This window comes from Diceros bicornis, chromosome 22, assembly GCF_020826845.1.
Source record: "Diceros bicornis minor isolate mBicDic1 chromosome 22, mDicBic1.mat.cur, whole genome shotgun sequence".
NCBI classification, from domain to species: domain Eukaryota; kingdom Metazoa; phylum Chordata; class Mammalia; order Perissodactyla; family Rhinocerotidae; genus Diceros; species Diceros bicornis.
Genome location: NC_080761.1, coordinates 41,045,410 through 41,059,062, shown reverse-complemented (window position 1 = coordinate 41,059,062; position 13,653 = coordinate 41,045,410). Strand labels below are relative to the sequence as shown.

Genomic DNA, 13,653 nt, shown 5'->3' with positions numbered 1-13,653 from the left:
AGAGGAGGATTAAGACATAAAACTGATAGCAAGGTCTTAAAATATAGTGCTCTTCAATAAATAACTACTATTTTTTTCAGTGCCCTAAAAAAAAAAATTTGCAGGCAGTCTACGCGCATGCGCGCACACGGCACAATCAGAATCCCTCCAGTTTGAGAACATGCCGCGCCTGCTGTGAATAGCTTGGTATGCGAAAGCATCTGCTTAAACCTGGTGAAAGCCCGACACGTGCTTCCGATACCAGCTCTGCCACTCACACGAAGTCAGTCAGGGGAAGGTAAGGTTAAGCTTAGGAAGATGCCCAGATACGACATGCCCTCTAGGGCCTTTGGTATTCCCTGTGTAATCTGATAACTCTGACCACACACATGAGGAAAAGCCGCTTCATAACTGGTGCTCTATAGGACTAACAACTGCCTGGGAAAGCGAATTTATCTTAACGAACAGCCACCTCTCTGAGACATAAGCCCTGTGACCAAGACTTGAAACATCATTTCTACAGGTCCTATGGAAAATGCTGTGGTTTTTTGAACACATGGACATCAGCACAGACCAAGAGCCCAAAACACAGTGTATAGAAACTCGGGGCCCATCAGAGGACATCCTAAAATGTGCAGGGAACACTAACCCATGCACGATAATAACTGTGAATTAAAGATTTAATTACTCCCAACTGAACAGAAGGTGCTTGAGAAAACACCAACAACTATCATGCCCCTACCAAACACATTTTCTCTTCTCTTCATATACATCTTACACCAACCTTCAGAAAGAGAGGATTTTTTTTCACCCCGATGTCATACTGAAAGATTCCACAAGAGATGCACCTCCATATGTTTCTCACTTTTAAAATGAAAATCTGCTTTGGCTCTTGGCTGGGAGATGAAGAGAGCTAGTCATATCAGGCCACTGTACTTTCGCCCTCTTTGTTGTTTTAATTAGCATCAGTTTACAAATGCTCAGCTGTGTGTGGTTGGCCCAAGAAATTCCTGGCTGTGCCAGTGAGAGAGGTCTTGAGTATCAGTCTGACAATGGGCTGGTGAAAAATGCAACCACTGAGTTTATGTGGAGCAAATGCAATAAAGTTAAGCCTAACAAGAGTCCTTGTCTGGGAGTCAATAAAAAGGTCACAGAGTAAATTAAGCTTATCTAATTTAACCATAGTCAGTACTTTGAGGATGGGAAGTAACATCTTGTGTCCTATTTTCTCTGCTGCCCCAGGAAGGGATGGCTTTAGTGGCCACAAATCCCAGATGATTTTCAATTAGTCCCAGTACTGACTCCTCGGCATTGCCTCAGCTCATCACAGCATTTAGATGTCATTGCAACACTGGGATGTGGTTAGAAGACACTTATGCTTGTTTTTAAAGTGGTAGTTAATAAGCAGAACAGAAATGACATCAATTAGCACACAGTAGCAGCAGTAGCAGTCTAATGCTTCTTCCTACACAATAATCAAGAGTCACGGAATATTTGAGAAGGACATGGTGACCTCAGATCATCTCATACAGCCAGTGCATTTTGCAGATGTGGAAAGGGCAGACACCTTGCCCAATGCCACATAGTTGGTTGGTGACAGAGCTAGGAGGAGAAACCAGGCCCCTGGACCTCCTAGCCAAAGCCCTTGCAGGCTGTCCATGCTGAAACCACTCTGCTTCTTCCTATGTGGGGAGAATGCAGTCAAATAGGAGGGCTTTGTACCCCTTGCGCATGCAGTTAGGTCTTAGGTTCACTCAAGTGGAGAACTGTGAGGTTAGCACAAAGATGAGGAACCAAGTTAGACAGGGACAGAATAGACGTTTCTCAGGACTCCATGCACTGGATCTAGCTTTTCTGCATCCAGCCCCTGACTCTTGTTTTACGATCTGCTGTTCTCATGGGCGGGGTGCTGCTCTGAGCAGTCGCTGAGTGATTTTCTGGGTGCCTTGGAGAATATGGCACTAGTGGCCCTCCTCACTTCTGCATTTGAAGAGGGAAGCCAGGCCCACCATTCAGATCAATATATGGAACAACTCTGGTGACCAGCAGAAGTGTCAGTGTGAGACTGTGCCCTAATCTGGTCTGAGGAGGCTTGTAATCTGTACCCTCTAAGTCCCAAAGAAAGTCATCTAGTTGGCTGAGAAATAGACAAGCAGTATCAGATGACCAGCAAACTATTGTTAATTCCTGAAGGCAACACATTGCTTCTTACATGACACTTTGGAGAAACAGAGGAAATATCGTTCAGAAACGGCATTCCCCTTCGTATCTAGGATATGACCTTATCCAGTAACATTCTTCATCCCATCAGCAGACTTGAAAGTCTGGCTTTGGTTCTTTAAACATCTCCCTTTGAAACTGGAATCATAGATGAGATGGTTTAGCTTCTGCAGAGATTTGCTCCAAAGAAGTATCTGAAGTCAAGTCTCTCAAGACACCATAAAATTGTGTGGACTGAAGTAGTGATTGGATTGATTAACTAAGACTCAAGGTTGGGTAATAATGAGACCCCGTCAGGACTGAACAATGAAATGCTCTAATTGATTTTATGCACGTAGAATGACACACACACACATCCCGGAGCATGCTATAATGAATCTGCATGCTCTGTGCATACAGATTTCACAGTGGATCAATTATAACACCCAGATGCTTTGGTTCCTTATACCCTGCAATCCATGAGCCAACTTACTACTATGATGTGAGGGCTTGGGACACAGGCTAAAATGTGGCTGAGACCACGAAGTCTGTGGTCAGTTCATGTTCCCTTCAGGAGAAAGCAGCAATGCAGGACATGCACATACTGGCCGTGCCGCGGGGCTCATGCACGGAGCCTTCTGGACCCTGAGCATGACCACCAGGCTGGAATTCCAAAGTCCTGGTTTCAATTAAATTTAAGTGGATTTGACTAAAAGTCTGAACCGATGCTAATTGGTTTTCAAAACACTGGATAACAATAAGTGTTCTGGGCTTGCCCATGGACAGACGCACCCAGTTCTGAACAGGCTCCTGGGTAGCTGGGCAGGCAACACGCCCTTACCTTGCGGGGCAGGGATCCAAACTGCAGGATTTCAGGAGCTGCGGGGGCCGGCGGCTGGTCACGCACAGGTTCTCATCAGCAGGCTCCCGCGTCTGTTTGTTGAGGCAGCTCACCACAGCCTCCTGGACACCTGTGTACAAATCACACTGTCAGGCCAGAGTGGGCGTGTGTGGGGTGATGAAGTGTAGACAAGGCAGCTGGTGGGAGGGCTCTGGGGTGTTAGGACTTTCACTGCGTGTCAGAGATGGCAGTTTAAAGCCTGGGACTACCCATCTTGTCAAGCATCACTGAATCTGGGAGAAAGTATTCAGAAGCAGGTGCCTCTGGAAGCCTGCCTCTTGAGGAAGGCAACTCCCTCAGAGAGGAGAGGCTGCTACCAGTGTTGTTGAAATGCTTTAAAAAAATGCCACCATACCAGGGGCCGGCCCAGTGGTATAGTGGTTAAGTTCACACACTCTGCTTCAGCAGGCCGAGGTTCGCAGGTTTGGATCCTGGGCACGGACCTACGCACAGCTTATCAAGCCATGCTGGGGCAGGTGTCCCACATATAAAGTAGAGGAAGATGGGCATGGATGTTAGCCCAGGGCCAATCTTCCTCAGCAAAAAGAGGAGGATTGGCAACAGATGTTAGCTTTAACAACAGATGTTAGCTCAGGGCTAATCTTCCTCATACCCATACATACACAAAATGCCACCACGCCATATAGCCGCCAATGCTGAAATGTGATAATTTAATGCAGAAGGAGGGCAGAGTGACAAAAAAAATGGCCCCAAGACCTTCACAAGTTATATTTTAATCAACAGGAGATTGTTGTATTTGGAAAGGAGGCCAAGAGCAACATTTAATATCCAACGTTCTGTAAATTGCTGTTTTCCTGGGGCCTTGCATCCAGGACTCCAGTCTCTGTTGGTTTCCTTTTGATTCTAGTTCATTTCTTTTGTGACCTAGGGCAGCTTTGGAAGTTGGAACAAAGAAAGAGGAAAAGATATATAATGAATACATCCGTGGAAGACAATTTCCTCTATGTCCATGGAAAACAATGTTCCCACTGACAGCTGCACACCCCTGGCTCAGAGCTGGTAAAACAGCAGTTTGAGCAATGACTGGCACAGGTTACTTGGCATGTCTTCCAAGGTGGTATGCGGAGAACCTCATGGAGACTTTCCTGGACAAGGAAACATTTAACTGGTTAAGGTAATGACGAGACATTTCATTCTGGTGCCCACAGTCATAATAACAATAGTCAAAATCCCCGAGTTGCACATTATTAGCCAGGTACCAAGGCTAAGAGGTTGACATGTGTTATTCGATCCTCTCAACCACTCCATGAGGTAAGCACTATTTTTATCTCCATTTTACAGATAAGAAAACTGAGGTTTAGAAGGATGAAAAGACTTGCTGAGGTCACACAGTTGATGAATGGCGAAGCTATGCCTTAGCATTGGAGTGTTAATGACTGACAGCATTAACATTTAAAAATATGAAAAGGCTGTTATATCTGCTGGAGATCCTCAGGAATAACCTAGACATTTGTCTGGAATCATTTCAGCAGAGTTCAGTTTAAGGAAGAGGCAAGACAGGACATTCTCAATAACGTGCTTTCAGTCATACATAGCTGTGTATAAAGATGTACATCTAAAGATATCTGTCTGTAGTTAAATATTTGTATATAGTTATAGCAGAGTATGTGACAGTCCATATAATTAGTTTTATATATAAATCCTTGTGCATTTTCTTGTTTTTATTTTCTGCATTGCTTTGTCAATTAGTACTTAATACAGTACAACTGGCCCATCACTTCTTAGTCTTGTTGCTTCCCTGCTTTTTTCTCCTCTATGTTTCTCCAAGAAGTTATCAGCCCTAATGCCTCCTAAGGTGATGTTACACTGACTTAGGTCACTCAGCAAGACCATCATTTAGAAAGTGACAAGTTAAAGCCAGAATCTGAATCCCCTTTCTTTCTTCCAAGTAAGTCTGATAAATCAAATATTTTTTTTTCAATCAGCCACGTTATTTACCCTGTGGCCATGAAAGTAAATTGTCTTTTTTCTAAGCTTCTCATGAGCTTCAAAATTTAATTTAAATATATCACAGCCAATTCAGGGTGGATCATTTGAGATTCATACTAGATATTCAAGTTACTCCATCATATTCTGTAATGCTGACTACAGGGTGTTCTCTGGGTTGCAGCTGGGGTGAACCACTTGAAATTCATGATATGATGATTTAGCAAAACATTTCACAAGAAATTGTTGATATCATCACTGATAGCTCCCACTGGAATAGCCTGGCATTATTAAGGTAATGACGACAAGGCACTGGATGAAGCTAACAATTCCATACAGAATCTAGAACTGTGGTTATATTAGAAATTAAGTTTTCAATGCATTTACCTACCTGGCAATATTTAAGAGATTCTACATATTGCTCTAAAGTAAAATATATTTTGGCTTTATTCAGCTACTGAACATCTTATGAAATTGAGTTGACAATCTGAGGCAGGAAGTGACCACAGGGCTTGTCACTTGCCTTACTTGAAAGTGCTTGTTTCAGGTGCATGTGGGGTGTATGAGTGATGTCACCGGTTCCCACGTTGTGAACTCCTTGTTTCTAGAACTTAGGTCCTTCTAAGACTGCAAGGAACAGGTGTAGCAAGGGCTCAAGTTTCTAAAAGGACCTCAGTAACCTTCCCTTTTAGATATATGGAACACAAATTTACATTACCCCAAACCAATAATCATAGCTCAAGATAAAAATCACCTTTGGGTGGTTAAGTGCTGAGATGAAGCAGCATTCTAGAGTTACTAAATTCTAATCCAACACATTATAAAACAATGCACTAGGCCTCTGCAACAGTGTGCATTAAATGTCTATTGCCATAGGGGCTAGCTGCCTCAGCATTCTTGGGTGGGGCCTAGGGTGGTGGGGGAAACTAAGGACAGACCTCTGTCATCATTAAGGAGTATCTGGGACCAGCCCTGTGGTCAACACACAATAAATTTTTGTGGCATGACGAATGAAATGCCTAAAGGGCAGGGCATTCTAAACACAGCGTGCAAGTTAGGCTAACGGGAGGTGGGAAGGGGATGCCAGGAAGAAGGGACAGGGAGTGAGGCAGCTGCCCTGGAGTGGGGACTGAGGAGTTAGAAGAGGGAGGAAATGTGAGGACTTCACCTGCGAGTTCACAGTAGACTTGACCCAGAGGAGTCAGGCCAGGATATGAGAAGCCAGCTCAAGTCTGTGCTCTTTCCAAATGGGCTAAAATACGTACTTAGAAGGACATTTTAAGCCAACACAGAATACACGTTTAAGTACAGTACTTCACAATTTTGAGTTTTCCTTTCTTGACAGAAGCAAAAGGAGAAAGGATTCATGAGGAAAAGGGAACAACAGGTACAAGACTTCCCCTCTCATTCTTGCTGGAGTAAATTTCAAGTTTTCTCTCAGATTTTAATGCTGATTTTACCATCTAGGAGTTCAGTATAATAAAGCTGTTCAAGTTCAAATCTTCTCTCCTTGACACCTATTAGTTCACATACACAAAATTAAAATATAACAAGGAGATGATAGTGGGACACAGGACACAGATCTAAACAGGTTAGGCTTACTTTCAATCTTCCAGAAAATGAGATTTTCAGTGTTTATTTCTCCCGGAATAGCATAATTGTTACGTGATATTTGATGACAGTTTGGGGAAACACAGCCACCAACTACAGCCTAAATTACTAACTAGTTCCTTCTGGTTGCTACCTCTGCTAGGTGAAAGGTTACTTCTGTGTCTGTCCAGTTTCATCTCTTGAGATTGCAAAAACAATAAAATTAGCCTGACTGGCTCTATAACCCAAAATTGATTTAAAATCTATCTCTTAATCCTGCATGTTTTTGGTTGGCTTCAGCAAGAATGATTAAAAATATATATAACCTTGTGGGTTATATTTTGGTGGAAGATCAAAGTTGATAATACGCTAAAATGTTATCGCCAAACACTGACATCAAAATATACATGTCCCATACAGCGAAATAATTTTTTGTATGGGCATCATATGGACCACATAACCCAAGCATATTTTGACCACTTTGGAATTTTCAACTCTAAAATTTTAGGCATAAATATATTACCTTGGCACAGCAACAAACTGTTGGTAAGTGTGCACAGTTGTTGACAGTTAAAGACCTAAGATATTTCAGTGACTTTACCCTGCCTTGGGATATAAAAGAGGTACAATTTATGTTATACAAAGATGCTCAGTTCCTACAGGCAGAGATCAATTGTATATCAAACATCCAAATCTTATTTCCAAATCAGTGTCTTTTGAAAACATTTTATATTAAAAACATTCCATATACTCTCTACACTTCAAATGTTATACCCCTGGTTGATCAGCAGAATGGTTAGAATCTTAAAGATAAAGGTATCTGGTTATTTATATATTACATTACTGAATCTATTTTTCCCATCTGCTCATCAAGTTCCAGGCTTGACTTGTAACTGAGAACCACAACAGAGAGGACCAAAAATAATTTTTTTTTCAAAGCGCATTGGTTTCAGACTAGAGATAATGATCGTTCAATTCAGGTGATCATGGAAATTTGGGATAAGCACACCCATCTGAACTCTTGAGTCATTCATTATATCGGAAAAAAGCAACTGTAGCCAACAGCTGTGGCCTTTCCACCGGACCTCTCAGTGCCTGCAAGGGCTCAGCGATCATCAAAGCTTATTTAACACTTCTTCTGTAAGCATGGAAGAAGAGATGTTCTCACTGTGAGTGGAGAACACCATAAGAACGTAGATTAGCTAAGTTCCAGGAAACTCTTCCAGAATCTGATGGAAAAACTTAGGTTTTAAAATAACAGGGCTCTCCATTAAAACACTTAAGAATTCCAGGGTTTGAAATTGGAAGACTTAGAAACAAACAAGAACCTCAAGGTCAAAACTATTAAATGTTTACTAAAAGACCTGATGGAGAAAATTGATTCTTTGCTAGTACTTGTTCCACTATTCATTCCTTTTCAACTGCATGTGAACAATTTGGGAACATGTATTCTTACATTCTCAATAACGACAAAAGATGCCTTTTTAAAGGAGTTTCCAAAATGCCATGGTTTAGAAAATGGTTTTGGGTAATAATTTTAATATATATATTTTTTATTCCGGTTAAGTAAGAAACTTTACTGTGAATGCAGAACCTTAAAGTGCCAAAAGGGGTTACTGATAGCCAGTGAGAGGGATTTGGCAGGAAATCAGCCAGCATTTCCTCACCTATCAAAATCTCTCTTGGGAGTAGACATGAGTGACAGTGGCAATATGAATCTAATGCATTTCCTATAGTGGTAAGAAAGATCGTAATCTTGAAGAATTAATTGTTGACTTAAAATGCCTTCCTCTCCCACTACAAATTCATTCATAACACCTAAAATAATTACTGAATCTGTTATCACCATGGAATACACCTAAGAGAACCAGGTCAATATACATGGAAACATTTAACATTCGCTAAATAATATTCATAATGAGAAAGCTTCAGGAATTCTCTAAGTGCTTAAAGAAGTGTGGTATGATGGAAAGACTCTAGACAGGGAAACAAATAAAGAGCAGGCCTAGCCCCAGCTGTCACTCACTAGCTGTGTGACCTCGAACAAGTCACTCAGTGTCTTTGTATCTTAGTTTTCTCATCTGTAAAATGGCGGTGGGATCAGACTTTAATCTTTAAACTCCTTTCTGGTTCCAGGTAACCACAGTGTTAACGGTCTTTTATATACCCTTTCCCTTTGCAAATAGGTATTACCTTGGGAAGTCAGCTCAGTAAATCAGAGGGACTATAACCTATTGTTGGGAATAGCAGACTTTGCCATCTTAAGTCTTGGTTCATACCACATGCACCGAGGCAAGGGCATAGACAAATAAAACTGAATGTTGAGAGCGTTGCCAGGTCGGTGTCAACCCTGTTTCTCAGTCAGATACACTGGGATATATTGCAAAACATCAGAATGACAACTGAAAGTAAAAGCATTAGTTGTGCTGGCCACTCACAGCTGACACTCAAGCCCAAAGAGAAATACATCTGTGTTTTATTCAGTATGCTTTAATTTAGAATGGCTTCCTCCCTTCCTCAGCCTGCTTATCATTCTTGAACTAGAGGCAGTCACGTGACACAGTTGCATGCAGGGAGACAGGGTACAGAAAAAGGACAAGAAGATGGCGGGGATCTGAGCCAGAGCCCCCTTCTTACCTCCTCCACATGACTCGGAGCACTTGGTGAAGCCCTCATACTCCCAGTCATACAGCTCGTCAAAATCCTGCAGGCCTTCAAAGAAGTCACCTGTGTCTTCTAGGTTAAACTCAGGAACTTCCCCGTTGCATGGCCCTGCATAACAGGCACGCTGGGATGCCGGCTTGGGCCCTTCACATTCGTCGACGGGCAGGTCAGCCACGGACTGAGAGAAGGACAGGAGCACCTGGCACCTGACTATTCGCACCTGGGTCCCCACACCGCAGGTGACCGTGCAGGCCGACCAGGCCTCTGGGATGAACCTGCAGTCGGCAAGCAAACAAGAGGAGAGGATGAGAAGCCCCAGGAAGGAGACTGGGGGCATTGTGAGGGGCTGCATGCCACCTGCCACCACTGCCCAGTGCTGTCGCGGGATGTGCTCGGGGCTCTGCCACCCTGTCCTGCTATGGGCGCTTCAGTTTAGTTCATGAGCTCATTTGCCACTGTTTCTGGATTGGTTTCTTCATGCGAGTCATATAAACTCCCAGCTGTGAGACATTCCAGCCACAGACCACCTGCTTTCTCCCTGCTTCGCACCCACAGTGGCAGCTCTTCAGAGCAGAGAATTGGTGGTTTCTTCTCTCTTGCTCTAAATCCCAGCACTTGTGCCTCCTGCAAGATGCTGGCTCTTCTTATAGCAGACTAATACTGATACTAAAAACTACAACAAAATAAGCTCTTGGAGATATTTAAGGAAGTATTTTTTTTTAGTCTGGATCACATATTCTGTAACTTTCTTTGCTTTTCTGCTCAACGTGCTTCCCAAGATTTATTTATATGTAGAAAGAAGGTTTTTTTTTTTTTTTTAAGTTTCCAAGAATGGAGTAAAGTCTTGTTCCTCACACATTCTTTGAATTAGTCTGGACTACAATTCTTTTTATATCGTAGAGAAAAGCTGTGCTACAAATTTAAATCCACAGGCATGTCACAGTGAACGAGAGGTGCTGCACTCATACAAGTTTGTTCAACAGCCTCCACCTCCCTATTCTCCGAGAGAAGCCACACTAGTGAGAACTTTGCTTTTCTCTGAGTTTCTCTAGAATTTAGGACAATATTCAAATTAAAAAAAAGGGCCTTTTTCCTCTCACTAATCAAGAATGGCCATAACTGCAATGCCTTTGAGAGAGGCTTCAGAGAAAAAAGACCGGAGCGAAGCACTAACCTTTTCAAAAAGTTACTATAATAATATGGAGAAAGAATTTTGGAATAAAAAATTTTTATTTTTCCATGATCCTACTGCTTTCTCACAGGGAGTCATGCTGAGGAGGCATGCAAACCTGGCTCCTTAACCTTGACTTTGGCAGAAAAGGAAAGAACTGATAAGAAGGTTATAGCATTAAGTCCTAGCAAGTGCAAATGGTTCATATCTAGTTTAGGGAAATTAAAATTCTAACAGGAAACCAATCCAAGTTTTCAGACTGGAAGGAACATAACAAAGATGTTTCCTGGGCCTGAGCCTGGGCTGGGTGTGGAGCAGGGGGATCCGGCCAAGAGAGCCAGACATCCCCCCAAGAAGCTCACGGTGTCTGAGGCATGGAAAGAGTCCCTTCAAGAAGGTTCTGACTGAAGCATGGAAGGAGTCCCTTCTAGAAGGTTTTGACTGAGGCATGGAAGGAGTCCCTTCTAGAAGATTCCGACTGAGGCATGGAAGGAGTCTCTTCTAGAAGGTTCTGATTGAGACATGGAAGGAGTTCCTTCTAGAAGGTTCTGACTGAGGCTTGGAAGGAATTCCTTCTAGAAGGTTCCAACTGAGGCATGGAAAGTGTCCCTTCTAGAAGGTTCTGACAGGCATGGAAGGAGTCCCTTTAAGAAGGTTCTGACTAAGGTGTGGAAGGAGTCCCTTTGAGAAGAGTCTGACTGAGGCATGCATGGTAGGAGTACCTTCAAGACTCCCAGGCTGTGACCAATGGCAAGGCAGTATTTCCAGGTGAACACAGGCTCTGTGAGAGGAGCATTTTGGATTTTGTGGGCTATGTTTGTGGGTCTTTGTTGTTGCAACTACTCAACTCTGCCAATGTAGTATGAAAGCAGCCATAGATGATATGTCAACAAATGAGTGTGGCTATGTTCCAGTAAAACTTTATTTACAAAAACTGGGGTTGGGGGGATGGGAAGGGTGGTGGAAGGGTCTGAATTTGGCCTGTGGGCTATAATTTTACAACTCTTGCTCTACCCAACTCCTGCTTTTACCAAACACACTGAGAGTCATAAACAATCTCCAGACTTATTTTAGGTCTTCATTTCCATCTTTTTCCATATATATAAGCTTATAAGAATGAGAAGTAGCTAAACTGATTTATGTTTTATTTTCCAAAGTGAGTCCCAGATGAAATCTAGAATATAAATGATGCACAAACTAAACCCTCAGCTGTCCTTGCCTGTAAGGTGAATCACATTGCATTTGGTCTCTTTCCGGGACCAGGAAGATACACCAAAAGCAAACAAAGTAGAAAGGGCTCCCTAAGCCCCATGAATTCGTTGCAATGGCTGAAACTGGTTTATTTTAAACCAGCATCTAGATGAAAATAAATGTGTGTGTGTGTGTGTATTTTTGACTGTCTAGACATTTAGGGTTAATAGCAAAAACAATAAAAATCTACTTTACGTCTCCCAAGTGAGAGTCCTATCAAAGGTCAAAGAGCCTCACTAGTTTGTCTCCCAACCCACTCTCCTTAGGTCTTCATCAAGTTCACACCAATTAACAACAATTTGGCTCTAAGTGGTGCTGTCTTCTGGCAGTCATCTTAATTTCTCTAGTGCATACACCGTGTGATAAAATATATTCTCTCTCGTTGAAGGCAGGAGATTATATTTCAAAAGAAAAATATCTAATAGTGCAAATGGCCAAATGAATAATAACTGTTTTACGTACGAAACTTTTCCCCACATCCCTAGATCTCCCAACTCTATATTTACTATCTTGAGCTTTCTGGCCACAAGTGGGAGGAAGCAAGGTCACTGAGAGGGCAGGCAAGTGAGCTAGGAGGTTTAAATGTAACATTGAGAAGACTCAATCTGAATAGTACTTGCAGAGTAAGAACCTTTAAAATGGAGTCAACAGGTTTTTTTAAAAAAGTCCTTTTTATGTACAAATGTACAACGAAAAAGTTCTTGTTATTGAAGTTTAATTTGGGTAATTTTGACATTCTTTTTGTTAGCAGCACTATTGCTGGATGAACGAAGAATGGCTGGATAAGTGAGTTCTTGAAAAAAGGGGCTAGAACTTCAGAGAGGACTGATGCCATTTCTGCATTTAGTCTTCCCATCTCCAGGAAATTAAAAAGAAACCTGGCAAATAAATGATTTATGCTTCTGTCTGGTCTTCGATTTGCAAGCTTAATTGTTCATTTCATGAACAAAAAACTTTATCCTTTAATTAGAGTTATTATCATAGTTCCTTTTATGAAATAGAAAACACTGATAATCAAATTCACTTGTCAATTCCCAAAGTGGTTATTAGTGGCTATTATGGAGTCAGAAGCATGGACTGAAATAATAAAAACAATCACTTTATTAATATAACGCTAAACAGAAACAATTCACTCTTGGTTAGTCTCATGCCACTGCAGATATTAGCCACAACTAGGCTCTAGTTTTATGCATGCATGGTCTATAACTAAGATATTTAACTTTTCCTTTTCTCCTCTTACTTTCCTCTCTCCTCCTTTCTCATATACATGTTTGAAAAATCATTGGGGTTGTACAAAATATGAGTAGTGTCATAGGCATGTTATTTTGATGCTGTTACGAGCCTTGCCTCATTCTCTAGTTTCAAAATGCAAATTGAAACTTGCAGAAAATCACATTAGAAATACTTAATTTTACTTTAGTTTTCAATCTTATTACATTTGAGTTTTAAGTTGATAGGGGTTGTGGATTTCTTTTCCCTCTTCCTTTTGGTGTATGTTTGTGTATGAGAGTGGTGACATGATATTAGGGGGAGGAGAGAAGAGGGAATGAACTGAGTAGTGTAGGCAAAAATTACAAAAGACTTTAAAATAGACCCAAAGGATTACTGGGTATCCTGTTAAGTGCATCCTTCAAAGTTATTGCAACCTTTCATTGACCGTGAGCTATTTTACCACTCTATAAATTGCAGAAAACTGATAATGCAAATGATTCTTGCCCATAGAAATACAGATTAATTGTGTCTAGTGGAATGCAATTGATTGTTGGCCTATGGATAGACCCATTTTGCATCTGTTTGTAAATTCATTTCAGCATTCTTATTTGCCTAAGTATGTATGGTCCTTTCAAATTTCCTTTGAATTGGTTATAACATCTTCCTGGTTCCCTCATTGATTAATGAAGTAAATAAAATCTTTGACGGATGTTCATTTCATAGTCGCATGAGAATCATG

At 41.6% G+C, this 13,653-nt stretch overlaps 1 protein-coding gene across 3 annotated transcripts in view; it reads right to left on the bottom strand.

The window, feature by feature from the left end:
- ADAMTSL1 (ADAMTS like 1) overlaps window positions 1-13,653 on the bottom strand; it is an 855,592-nt gene that overhangs the window by 164,553 nt on the left and 677,386 nt on the right. For all 3 annotated transcript variants that reach the window (XM_058565859.1, XM_058565860.1, XM_058565858.1), the window contains 2 exons: window positions 9,254-9,555; window positions 3,020-3,149 (listed from right to left, as the gene is read on the bottom strand). In XM_058565859.1, the coding sequence (XP_058421842.1) occupies window positions 3,020-3,149; window positions 9,254-9,555 (432 nt within the window). The remainder of the gene's footprint in view (window positions 1-3,019; window positions 3,150-9,253; window positions 9,556-13,653) is intronic.